The sequence below is a fragment of the Python bivittatus genome, unplaced genomic scaffold (assembly GCF_059951505.1).
Source record: "Python bivittatus isolate LINGU-HERP-01145 unplaced genomic scaffold, Pbiv_v1 ctg000120_np1212, whole genome shotgun sequence".
Lineage (NCBI taxonomy): Eukaryota > Metazoa > Chordata > Lepidosauria > Squamata > Pythonidae > Python > Python bivittatus.
Window position 1 is genome coordinate 3,927,121 of NW_028277037.1, and position 13,571 is coordinate 3,940,691.

At 37.2% G+C, this 13,571-nt stretch overlaps 1 protein-coding gene across 2 annotated transcripts in view; it reads left to right on the forward strand.

Annotated features, from left to right (window-relative positions):
• The window catches only part of UPF2 (UPF2 regulator of nonsense mediated mRNA decay), a 54,799-nt gene that overhangs the window by 4,582 nt on the left and 36,646 nt on the right, over positions 1-13,571 (forward strand). For both annotated transcript variants that reach the window (XM_088134858.1, XM_088134859.1), the window contains exons 2-3: positions 3,450-3,829; positions 4,286-5,065. In XM_088134858.1, the coding sequence (XP_087990984.1) occupies positions 3,468-3,829; positions 4,286-5,065 (1,142 nt within the window). In that variant the 5' untranslated portion in view covers positions 3,450-3,467. The remainder of the gene's footprint in view (positions 1-3,449; positions 3,830-4,285; positions 5,066-13,571) is intronic.

Here is a 13,571-nt window from a genome sequence, read left to right on the forward strand (position 1 = left end):
ACAGGGTAGAAAGAAAAAAAATGTAGTAAAGAAAAAGAAAAATATATGAAGAAGTGACTTCCAACCTTCATCACAAGTATAAACAATTTTAGTAACTTTTCACCTCCTCTTAAATTACAACAAATGATCTCTTCTTCCCATATCCCGTCTGTTATCTATTTAAAAAATCCATAAAGCATAGTCATTTCAGTCCAGGTGTCAGTGAAAGTCCATTAAGAGTTACCATAAATAATGTGTCTATTTTAATCTTGATCAAATAAACCAACTTTATATTCCTTTCTTTTACTTCTAACAATCTTAATCTTTAATCCATTCAAATAAAGTTGTGGAAATTGATTTCATTTCTTCTTTGTCCCTTCTCATGAGATTCATCAAAGCTTTAACATGTCTCTTTTGTAAATCCAATATAGAAAAAAATATCTGTATAATCACTCTCTTGGTTTATTGTTTGTATGTCCCTTTTAATTATTAAAACAAGCCAGTTTCTTTTGTATGTCCAGTGCAACATCTTTTTCTATGTCATTCTTGTAGCCTGCCATTTGTAAATCCACTTTCAACTCAGTCTCTGTCTTGTCAGGTAAAGCTTATTCCTCTTCCATAGCATCTTTTAGACCCAGTCTATCCATACATAGATATCACTGTTGACATTAATATCAATTTCTGATTCCATTTTTCAAAAGTGTCCTTCAGTATTTCCAGTGTTAGAATATTTTATACTATTCTGTAACTGTTAGTCAAGTTTATGTGTTCTTTTGCTTTAATTGAAATCTTTAGTTCCCTCTAGTGTCCAATTTTTAAAAATTTGTTTTTTAAAAAAATTCAAAACAAACGCACTTTCCCATGAAAAGGATTCTTTACTTAATTTCAAAATCTTATTTCAAATTTATCTGGACTCTTAGTCCATTTGTAGCTTTCTAAAATCAAAGTTTTAATCAACCTTTTGCTGTCTGTTTTTAATTTTTTTTTTAAAGTTCTTAAGCTTGTAGTTAAAATTTTATTTCATTAAGGATTGAAGGCAGACTCACCCAGTATTTTGAGACTTGTCACTCCAAAGGTTTCTAATAGCGGAAAAATAATTAATAAGCAATTTTCAAATGCGATTAGAAAAGGAAGTATGCAAATTTATTGTCCTTTAAAGGTGCCAACTGCGGCTTGAGCAAGATGGATATTCCCTTGTCTCCCAGTGCTCAAAACCCGCTAGAGACCACTATCTTGCTGTCTCCGCACAAGGAGCAACTGCCTGGAGCACTTGTGGGAAATCTCTGGTCCTCTCCTTTATCTGGAGAGGTTTGGAGAGCTGGTTTTACTGAAGACCAACAAAGCTAGAGCCATCTGTATCTCTGGGGGAGGCTATTCCATAAGGCAGGTGCCATGACACAGAAGGCACACTTCTGAAGGACCACCAAAACCAGGTACTTGGTACTTTTGCACCAAGGGGACCTGAAGCATGCCCACCCTGCCAGATATATTGGAAAGGGCAGAAACCACCAGAGATAGATGGTCCCACAAGTAACCTGGCACCATGCCATGTAGGGCTTTAAAGGTGGCAACCAGCATCTTGAATTGCACCTGGAAGCCTACTGGGAACCAGTGCAGCTCATATAGCAATGATGTTGCATGGGCATACAGACAGTCCTCAAATAGAGACTCTGTTTGGCCAGTAATATTTAATTTCTGGCTAATAGGTCTGTTTCTTTAATCTTGATAAATTCCATTTGGCCTGAAACAAGACTCTTGGATAAACTGCTTGTCTCTCTCAGAGCTTTTGCAGTTTGTGGGCCACAGTCAAGTTTAGTTTAATGGTGGTTCTCAGACTGATAAGGATTCAAGTGACTGTTATTTAAACAACCCACAGATGTAAACCCCATCCCTTCATATCTGCGAAAAGACCACTGACTCCGCATCAGAAGCCTATGAGAAAAAGACTTGGAAAGTCCCTACCCTTATGTACACAGATATATTTTAGTTCTGAAGGGAAAGTAGTTCATTTGCTAAAATACTTGCACACTCCTACTTTCATTTTAATAAAGCTTGCTAATGAGCTGGGAAAAAGTTTTACTTTTCATTTAAGCTGATACCAACAGCCGAACACATAGGGTGTTTCTTAAATAGTGTGTCCATGGGGCTGAACAGTAAAATGAGTAACTTCAGCCTTTAACGACTTAGGTCCTGGATGGTGAATCTGAGTTTTGCAGCCAGCTAAATAACCTGCCACCTTAGAACTGCCTAATCATTGCAGAGCTTTCTTGCAAGCTTGATTTAATGTTCTCCCATCTGTTCTGCTGGAAGGCAGATTTACTTGGTCAATTTTTGAGAAGTGTGCCAGCCAGTGTTTAAAAACAATTTAGCATGTTGTGCTGTACAGTACTGTGTAATAAGCCCATTCTGTCTATAGTAAAACCTGAGCCAATTTGATCTAATGGTTAATCTGCTGGACTAAAAAAAGAGAAACCGGAGTTCTGGTTCTAGTTCTGCTGTTGACATGAAAGCCAGCTAGGTGACCTTGGGTTGGTCACTCTGTCAGCCCCGGGAAGAAAGCAAGGGCAAACCACTTCTGAAAATGCTGCCAGGAAAACTCTGTGGACTCATCCATATAGTTGCTAGGAGTCAAGTCTGACTTGAAGGCAAACAATAAAAAAACTTTTCATTTTTAGACATGTTGCATGCTATTATTGTCTCTAATGCAGCTAAATTTTGTGCAGCGGCTTGTGTAGTGCAGGAAAAATAAGCGGACACCACCAAAACTGGTAATCCAGGTCTGCCTCCAACTGTACTACATCATCGCTCGCTGCTTTTATCTTACCATGTTATTATGTATTGTATTATTTATAATGTACTGCTGTGTTGTAATACTGCTTGGACGTCTAACTTCTTGCAATTTATGTTGTTGGCCTTTGACTGTAATGGAATTAATGAAGTCTACATTATCTGAATAGTGAATGTGTGCTTAAACGCTTGAGTTTTGGAATTCAAATCTTTGAAAATTTTTAAACAAGTGTTTATTGAACTTGCAGCTTTTACCTCTCTATTAACTGCTTACTGTTAAATAATTCATTCTATTCTTGGCCTGAAATAAAATATAGGAGTTGAATGTTGTATCTATTTCAGAGAACAATACAATGTGCTAGCGCATTTGCTTAAGCTCTTGCCAGTGTTTGCAGATTTCAGTCTTTACTTCAACTCTGAGCAACTTTTTTAAAAAAAATCATAGTTGCCCTCTTGATGTGTCGGATTTCAATGGAATTTTTAACACACCTGCAGCGTGTCAGATTGAAAGAGGCACGCATGTATATATGTGTGTGTGTATTAATATACAGTTTATGGATATGAAAAGCTATCTGACAGCATGTAGCTTTGGAGGCTGGGGATGGGAATGTATTGGTAGATGTAGTTTTGAAAAACAAATGAAAGCTGAATGTAATGACACTTTGATGCTAATAATCTTTCAGATCTTCCTGGATAACATAATGCCAGCTGAGCGTAAGAAGTCAGCAAGCATGGAAGAAAAAGAAACATCGTTAAGTAACAAAGAAAAGGAGTTTGGTGAGAGGCGGTCAGTGAGCAGCCGGGACAGACCCAAGGACGATGTCAGGCTTGGCATGAAGAGAGATATGTTAAAGCCACCTGAAGATAAAAAGAAAAAAGTAGAGGAGGAGAAGCGGAAAAAGGATGACAAGGAATGGAAGAAAAAAGATGATGAGAAAATAAAACCTGAAGAAGAACAAAAGAGAAAGGAGGAAGAGGAAAAGCAAAAACTTGAAGAGGAAGAGAAAAAGAAGCAAGAGGAAGAGATGAAGCAGCAGCAAGAAGAAGCAGCTGCTCAACTGAAGTAAGATTTTGTGTATTTCTGGTGCCTGTATTTTTGGAGGAAAGGGCGAAAGATGCTGGGAGAAATGTTTAGGAAAGCACAGATCTTCTTCTCTCCTGCACCCCCCCCATTGTTCAAACATTCTATTTTAATATTAATTTTTTTTTCACCATTCAATCTGAAAAGGTAGTGTATATATGTTAAACATCTTTAAAGAGACAGCTCAGTTTTAAATGATAATATATATGTTGTACTAGAGATCATCTTAGAAAAAGCCTTCCTTCCTGTATGAATAAACAGTTGATTTTCCAAGACAGTGCCTGCCATTTTTAGTTTTGATGAATGCGTGATTTAAAATTATTTTTTGTTAACAAATGTATTGCTCACTCCTGGTGACCCTGTTGCTCTTTAGTGAAGGGTTTCTTAGGGCTGAATCCTGACTTAAAATATAACTTTGCCTGTTTACGTACTTTTTAGAGAAAAAGAAGAAGCACATCAACTGCACCAGGAAGCTTGGGAGCGCCACCAGGCAAGAAAGGAACTGCGAAGCAAAAACCAGAATGCCTCAGACAACCGTCCAGAAGAGAACTTCTTTAGCAGGCTGGATTCAAGCCTCAAGAAGAACACTGCCTTTGTTAAGAAATTAAAGACTATCACTGAGCAGCAGAGAGACTCCTTGTCCCATGACTTCAACGGCCTCAATTTAAGCAAGTATATTGCAGAGGCCGTTGCATCGATTGTAGAAGCAAAACTGAAAATATCTGATGTAAACTGTGCTGTGCATCTGTGTTCGTTGTTTCATCAGCGATATGCTGACTTTGCTCCATCGCTGCTTCAAGTCTGGAAGAAACATTTTGAAGCAAGGAAAGAAGAGAAGACGCCTAACATTACAAAACTGAGAACGGACTTGCGGTTCATTGCAGAATTGACGATAGTTGGGATTTTCACAGATAAGGAAGGCTTATCTTTAATCTATGAACAGCTAAAAAACATTATTAATGCTGATCGTGAATCTCATACCCACGTTTCAGTGGTGATTAGTTTCTGCCGGCATTGTGGAGATGATATTGCTGGTTTGGTACCAAGAAAGGTTAAAAGTGCGGCAGATAAATTTAACTTGAGCTTTCCTCCCAGTGAGATAATTAGCCCAGAGAAACAACAACCTTTCCAAAATCTGCTGAAAGAATACTTTACATCTTTGACCAAACATCTGAAAAGGGACCACAGGGAACTGCAAAATATTGAAAGACAAAACAGGTGAAATTTTAAATGATCTTAATGATTTGCCAGAGTTTAAAAATGGAGTGGGAAAGAATTCTTTTTATTTACCAAAGTCAGTGTTATTGTCAAGTCCTGCATTTCAGGTAACAGGTGGGTAGAGAAATGCACTAAGGGCAGAAGCCTGTCTGTGTCTTCTCAGCAGTAAGTCCCATTGAATGTAATGTTGCTTGCTCCTAAGTAAGTTGATGCAAGACTGTAATCTTGCCTTTACTGTACAACTGTGTTTATATCCATTTATATATTACTGTCCTGAAGTGGAGCCACATGTATAGTCAGTATTAACTTAGGGTGTTTTAGTTTCTTTTTTTTTTAATTGCAGATCCTGATTCCATACAGATAGTCCTTGCTTAACAACCACATTAGGAATTGGAAAATTGGTTGCTAAGTGGGGCGGTCATTAAGTGAGTTGCCACATGACCAGACCTGATTTTATGACTATTTTTACGATGGTCATTAAGCAACTCACACGGGTAAGTGAATCCGGCTTCCCCAATGGACTTTTTTTGCTGGAATTTGCTTAATGACCAAGTGATTTGTTTAACGACTGTTGTAAAAAAGGTCACAAGTCATAATGTGACTGCAGGGGGTGGTGCGATGGTTTGCGACAGTTGTAAGTGTGAGTACAAATCGTAAAGCACTTTTTCTGAGGCTGTTGTAACTTCGAACCATCGCTAAACACGCGGTTGTTAAGTGAGGACTACCTGTACAGATGAATTTGTAACTGATGTAGTTTCTATTACAAATCCTAAGTATGTTACTCTTGTTGACAGATAAGAGATTTACCCAAGGTTGCTGAACCTAATGGTATGGCAAACAACTTCATGTCATGGTTTGTTGGCCCCCATCTGTCTGGCTGTTACTCCATCAACTTTTGAGACTAGTCTGGCTTTTCTCAAGCAGACAGACGAAAGCCGGAGTACAGTGGCTCAAATGGGGTTGCCATGCACAGAGTGAGGAAAACTAATCCTTTTCTCAGCCCTTTTGTTTTTAAAAAGTCCCCCATGTACACCAAGTGTGAAATTTAAGTGGAGCAGTTCTACCTTTTCACTACTCCTTTATCTTTCCTTGTTTTCCTGAATGATAGATGTTGCATAAGCTAGCTGGGAGCCTAGGTAATACAGGAAGCGTGGTTGGACCAGGTAAACTAAGGACAAGCTCAGGTTTTCCACCTTAATCACAGTCTGAAAATATATCTTAATTTACCTGGTCTAACCATGGCTTCTGTATTGTCAGAACCCAGCCCGAACTCAATTTATTTCTTTATTGTTAGTTTTGTATCCTTCTTTTATTTTGCACAACTCAAGGCTCTCACCTCTTCCCTTAGCCTAGGTTTAGAATGATTTGCTAAGGCAAAGTACAATAAAGCTTAGTTAATTGTGTAAAAACAGCCTGATTCTTTTCTCCTTGGTGAATATGTGCTCCTTTATGGAAGCCTAGCATAATGAGTAGAAGGCAGATGTATGTTTGGTAGAAAAATATTGTGAGAGTAAAAGCGATTCAGACTATGTTCTGTAGCCATAAAGGCAACCTACTGTGAAAACTTGCCTTGTGTTGTTTAAGATCAGCAGTTATTTACATATACTTACAGGAAGGAGGTGTGTAGGATATGTTTCAGACAGGAGCATCAAAGCAGCTTATAAAATTAAGAAATGAGGATCCAAGAATATTGTCCTATTTGTGACAAGGTAGTTATGTGATATTGTACTTTATGGATATTCTCCAAGAGATGAATATTTATTTGTCTCATAGCTCATCACAGGTAGTACCTTCTCCCCAAATGCTCCAACCAGGCTATTTTTCTCTTTTATGTATGTTACAACTAATTAATAGTTGTAAAATCATTGAACTGGTAGCGCACCCTTGTTTATGACATGGCTTCTGTTACTGCTTTTGTTCCAGTTAGTACCATTCAAACATATAGTCATATTTTGATGTCTTTGGACTGTTCTATACCTTAACTGTGGAAATGGTGCCTGCATGATCTACAGAAACAAAATAATTTATTGGAATAATTGTTTTTAGAGAGCCAGTTTGGTCTAGTGGTTAAGGCACCAGTCTGGAAACCAGGAGATCATGAATTCTAGTCCTGCCTTAGGTACAAAGCCAGCTGGGTGACCTTGGGCCAGTCCTTCTCTCTCAGCCCTAGGAAGGAGGCAATGGAAAACCACTTCAGAAATATTGCCAAGAAAACTGCAGGGAGTGGTGCAGGCAATCACCAGGAGTCAATGCTGACTTGAAGGCACCAAAAAAAAAAAGTTTTTAAGTTCCTTGCAGTTAAGCATTTGGACTGAAACAATATTTTGGGATACGGTAGTCTTAGAAAAGTGTGACTTTACTTCTGAGAAAATATTCAAATAATGAGAGTTTATCTGGTTGAATACAAGTTGCTTGAATTTTATGACGTTGTTAGATAGGCAGTAGATAGCAGTTAGCAGCCTTATCACGATGCATTGAATAGCCTATGAATAAGCAAAAATAATATTAAAAGGCAGAAAATAAATAAATTAATTGTTTCTAAAACTTGTAAAATTGGAATCAAAAGATTGTCACAATTAAAAACATTCGCTCTCTATAATATTGGTAAATATCAAATGCTTGGCATCAGGTTTTAAATTAATCTAATGATTGTTAGATGTTTTTTAGAAATCATTAGAGTATCTCTGATATATCTCTAAAGTTTAGGGTCTAAGGGTAGTGTGGACTTGAGGAAGATTCTGTCTTCTCTCAAATCCTCTTGACTGTGAATATCATCCCTCCTGACAGATAGCAGCACTAGTTTTGCCTGAGCTGGAAATTAAGTAGGTTTGGGTCTGGTTAGTATTTGGATGGGAGACTCCCAGGGCTGAGGGCTAGAATGGGTAGTTAAATTGTTTTGGTGGCAAAGCACATCTATATCATTGCTTAGAATCTATATGGTCATGTTCATGAAGTCACAGAAGTTTTTATTCAAGGGAGATTTGAATAAACTGCTACTTCTGATTAACTCTCTTCAAATCTATTGTCGAAGGCTTTCACAGCTGGAATATGATGGCTGGTGTGGGTCTTCCAGGCTGTGTGGCCATGTTCTGGAAGGGTCACATCATCCTGGGCACAGAAAGAACTGCTCCTGTCTGTGCTCCTGCCCTCTGAAGATGCCGGTCACAGATGCTGGTGAAACGTTAGGAAACAAAACTTCCAGAACACGGCCACACAGCCCGGAAGGCCCACACCAGCCATCTCTTCAAATCCTCTGACACAGTCTATGGATGCCAAGGCTGGCCAAACTTGCAAACTTTAGTAACTAATATTTTGATGCAGTAAAGTGTTTTTATATTAGTTATCCTTGAAACCAGAACATTTGCTCTGATTTTTACTATTTTGAGCTTCATCGATTAATTATGTAACCGTAACCTATCTATTCATACCTGCAGTACAATCCATTTCATCTTCAGTCATGCTACTCACAAATACCAAGTTTTTGTGAAGTAAATGTAAATTATGATTCATTTATTTATTCTCCTCACAGTGGCTGCCTGTCGTTAGCATTTTAATATGCTTAGCTTCAATACCCATCAAAATATATGCCTGCCCGGTCATTCCTGGTTGGAATCACTGCTGTATCTTAATGCTGGTTTATTTCAAAAAATAGTAACCATTTTTAAAAAATCACAATTGTTTTATTTTTTGTTCTGATATATATAATTAAAAATTTTGATTATAATAGTAAAATCTAATACTAACTAAACTTAAAGAGAGGATAGGAATAAAAAGTGCTAGAAGAAAGAGAAAGAAAGAGAAAAGCAGAAATATGATAAGGAAAGAGAAAAGAACTATATAAAGAAGTAGCTTCCAACCTTCATCACAACAAATGTAAACACATTTAATGACTCTTCACTCTCTTTAAAGTTACAAACATTTATCTCCCTCCCATATCCCATCTCTGATCTATAAACAAATCCATAAAAATTGCATCTTTTCAGTCCTCGTGTCAGCAGAGAGTCCATAAAGGGTTGCCAGAAGTAACAACATATCTTGTTTTAACTTTGATGAAATAAACCAATTTCATATTCCTTCCTTTTATTTCTAACAGTATTAATCTTTAGTTTGTTCAAATATTGACGTAGGATTTGATTTCTCTTCATTTCTTCTTTGTCCCATTGCATGGAGTTCTTCAAGGCTTTAACAAGCCTCTTTTGTAAATCCAATAGGAAAAAATTACCCTCTTCACTCTCTTAGTTTGTCATTTGTATTTCCCTTTTAAATCTTAAAACCTCAGCCAATTTCTTTTGTAGATCCAGTGAAACATCCTTTTCTAAATCATTCTCTTGGCCTATCAGTTGTAAATCCACTTTCAATACCATCTCTATCTTGTCAGCTAAAATTTGTTCTACATCTGACATTTCTTCAATAACATCTTTTGGACATAGTCTATCCATAGAAGCAGACATTATTACTGACATTGTTGATACTGTCACTACTATTTTCTGATTCCATTCTTCAAAAGTCTCCTTCAGTATTTTTCAGTTTTGCACCATCTTGCAGGCCTATATATCTTCTGTCTACCTAAAATCTTTAGTCCCCTCTAGTGCCCAGTTTTTGAAATCATGAAATTACTTATTTTTATTATGTGTTGTAAAAACCAAAGCAGGATCTATTTCCCACGAGAAACTCTTCTTTATAATTAATTCCAAAATCTTATTGTAAAAATTTCAATATTCCAATTTTATCTGGACCCTTAGTCTGTTTATACCTTTCTAAGACCAAAATCTTAGCTTTTTGCTGCTGATTTCAGATTCTTTAAATTCTTAAGCTTTTGATTAAAATGTTCTTTCATTCAGGATTGAAGGCAGACTCACCCAGCACTCTCCAACCTGTCATTCCAAAGATCTCTTAATAGCTTAAAAGTAGTTAATGATAATAATCTGAAATAATAATCTGAAAGGGATTAGAAAGTGAGGTTTGCGAATTTAGCATCCTTTAAAAGTCTCCACCGCAATTGTTAGCAAGATAGCTAATCCCGTTGTCTCCCAGTGCTCAAACCCGCGGAAAACTGCTGTCCTGTGGTCTCCTCACAAGGAGCAGCCATCTGGAGCACATGTGGGTGATCTCCCATCCTCTCCTCTGGTCTACTCACTGGTTTCTTGGTCTTTGCCATGGTCATTGGGTCCGCTTTTGCAGAGCTGTCTTCAGTTCGCCATTCCTTACCCGGAAGTCATTTTTTGTTCTGATGTTTGATTCCAGTTGCTGTTCCTCATTTATAATGAATTGTTTTACAGAAGTACACTTTCATAGATAATAAAAGCAAGTTTGTCTGCCATTCTAATACTCATGTAACATGATTTGGACGTGGCTTAACATCAGTTACATTTATTTGCCTTTCCGCTTTTTGCTTTAAACATATTGTAACACACTATACACATTTTATATATCCTCAACTGGCGTAGTAAAAATATAGTTTTAATAAGTATGTAGGATTCTTTTTAGTTTAACAAGATGGTTTTCGCTTTTTGCAGTATATCTATTAGATTTCCTTGAGATTTATAACTTACCAGTTTTGTGTTTGTATTATCACCCTCATAAATAAGATGTAGCTTGAGCCTTTGTTATATTAAAACATATTCACTAATTTTATGACACAAAACATGAAACCAGCAGCCTCTGCTCTTATTTCAAGGCCTATGTCCTACATATGGAGCCTTGTGTATTTTAATACTGAAGATGAACAATTATGTTTTTGAAGAGATTTTCCTTTTGTACTTGCTAACAGAATACTTTTTTGTTAAGTTTTGCTGACATTTAGGCAACATCTGTCAACTTAGCTTCTTCACAGTGAGTTCATTCGTATTTTCCTATAATAAGCTACTGTAGACAGACTTGTAGTATTTTTGCACAAAGGCACCATCTTATATTTCTTCTTCATTGCTATTTGAATCTGGTTTGAAATCTGCTTGAATATTTTGCTCCTTTTAAAAGCAGATTAGTTAAAATTTAATTATAATAAATTATAATAAACCAAATATAATGTTCTAAATTTTAGAATAACTCCATTGGCATTATAGACCTTTTTAATATGCACACTTTTAAAATTCACTGAACAAGAATCATTAAGAATTGCTACAGGTTTATTAAAACATTGGCATTGACTACCTGATGTAGATATGTCTTACACCACAGTTTTGATTGAGGGTGCCTGCCAACTCTGAGTGGAATGCACTGAACTTTGTGAAGAGAAGACTTGCTTTTCATCTTCTGCGACATTTTCTTTTGATGAGAAGTTCTGTAGAAGGGAGAGTTTTGCTGCTGATTGGATAGAAGTATCGTGCATGGAAATATAGTGTGGTTGCTTTCTGAAGCATAGAATTTCAAGAGGCAAATTGAGGAGTTGAATTAGTAGCTATCCTTTCAAATCAGCTGCATGTCACTGGATCTGTTGTTGAGGCACTTCTTATTAATCCGAAGCACTAGAAGGCCTTTGATGTCTGCAGCCAATATACCGGCTTCAGCCCTTGTCCTGTCTCTTTCTTTCGGGTCTGGAAACTTCGAATGTTTGTCTTCTGTGACTTACAAGGGCTAAGCCTACAAGTAAATGGAGGGAGTAGTAGATGATTAGCATCCCATTAAGGACAACAAATTGATACCCATTTTATTCTTATAATCCCATTGACTGCAGCTCTATGTTCTCATATTCTTTTTTCTCTAAATACTGCCTTTGTATTTTCTTAATTCATCCTTTTCTGTATTTCCTGATCGATGCCCTGCTATAATTTTCCATCCCAGATCTTTTAACATGCTAGATCCATAACTCTGAATTACCTCTGTTTAGATATCTCAGTTATGGCTTTTAATGTCTAGTAGTGCTGTTTTTTTTGTTTTTTGTTTTGTCTGCGCTCAGTCATTACTGACCCTGCAGTGACTGCTTGGACGAGTCCTTGCAGTTTTCAAGGCAATTGTTTCGGAAGTGGTTTGCCAGAGCCTCCTTCCTAGAGCAGAGCCCAGCTGGCGAGCGCAGGAGGCGGGGTTTCCGTTGCTTTGCGCCCTTTTCAGGCGCGCGCAGTTTTTCGCACTTACCGGCAACTGCTCCCAACTCCCTTTTTGCAAGGCGCCGCCAGCATTTTTCCTCCCACCGGAGTGAGAGTACCCATTTATCTACTCACATGAGTTTTCAACCTGTTGGGTTGACAGGAACTGGGGAGGAAACAGGAGCTCACCCTGTTTAGCGCGAAGGCTGGACTCGAACCGCCGAAGCGTCAGCCATTTCTGGCCGGCAACTTTCAGCGTCATTAAGCCACTGCGCCACCGCGTCTGTACCGTTCTGTAAAAGCAAGAAATCCTTCTGTTCACAGGAAGGACTCATCTAACAGGAGCTTCCAGCAACAGAAAGTTGTAGGCAATTTTTACAAATTTGTTTCCTTTCTTGAATCCTACTTCCTGTATTTTTCTGAAGGCATTCCCCCTCCTTTCAGAACGATTTTTCCAAAAATGCTGAATCAAAAGCATTATCATTCAACTTTGTATGATAAAGACTGAATTTATTGCCCTTAGCTTACTCTTGGTTGATCACAATCAATGTGTATTTTTATTTTGTTAGATTTATAACCCGCCTACAGTACTCCCTCCTCCAGTTTTTCTTCCACAACCAGCCTATATTCTTTATTCGTGCTTTCAGTTACTTTTCAACTGATATTTGATTACTCTTGTTAATACTCATTCATCCTGTCACCATATGTTGCTGCTTCTGCTATTATGGCATTATAAAAATGTGTTCCTTATTCTTGAAGGAGGACTTGTTTGTACATCTCCTGTATTGACTTATGTAAACTTTTTCTCTTGACTTTTCTTGCCACACCTCAAACCACTGGCCTTGTTAGGGAGCTGTACAAAATAATTATTTTGTCATATTATTGAACCCTTTTGCATTATTTTATTTCACTCCACTGTTAACTCTTAGCACCTTGCATTGCTCTTCCTTGTGTCCTTCTATGCCTCAATTATTGATAGAATAATCTTTGTGGTGCCTCCTTTCTTGTGCTGGTCTTAGCTTTGTTCTAATTCAAACCAAATGAAGTTCTAAGTATAAATATGTTTACCTGCTGCTTAGTGAGTAGACACAGTGAGGCTTAAGAATGCATTGTCTTCTTACTATGTGTAGGTTAAGAAAACATTTTCCCTGTCATATGTATCATTCATGCAATATAAAAGGATGCTGAATCTCATTCATTTTTAAATATTGACATTCAATAGCCATTTGCTTTTTAAATTTATTATCATTTACTAAGAGAGCATCCAGATGCCAAGTATTCTTTACTTTAGAAGAATTCCTCAGTTGTACAGAAACCAAATTGGGACGTTATAAAATGTTGTAGTTGTATTTATGTGACAATCTGTTATATTTTGGAACAAAGATGGAAGATTTATTTATTTTTTTAAATCCAGATGAAATCTCTTGGCTGTAACAAAGTATAGTCTCACTTGAATGTAAAAAATACCACAATCCTTGTGAGGT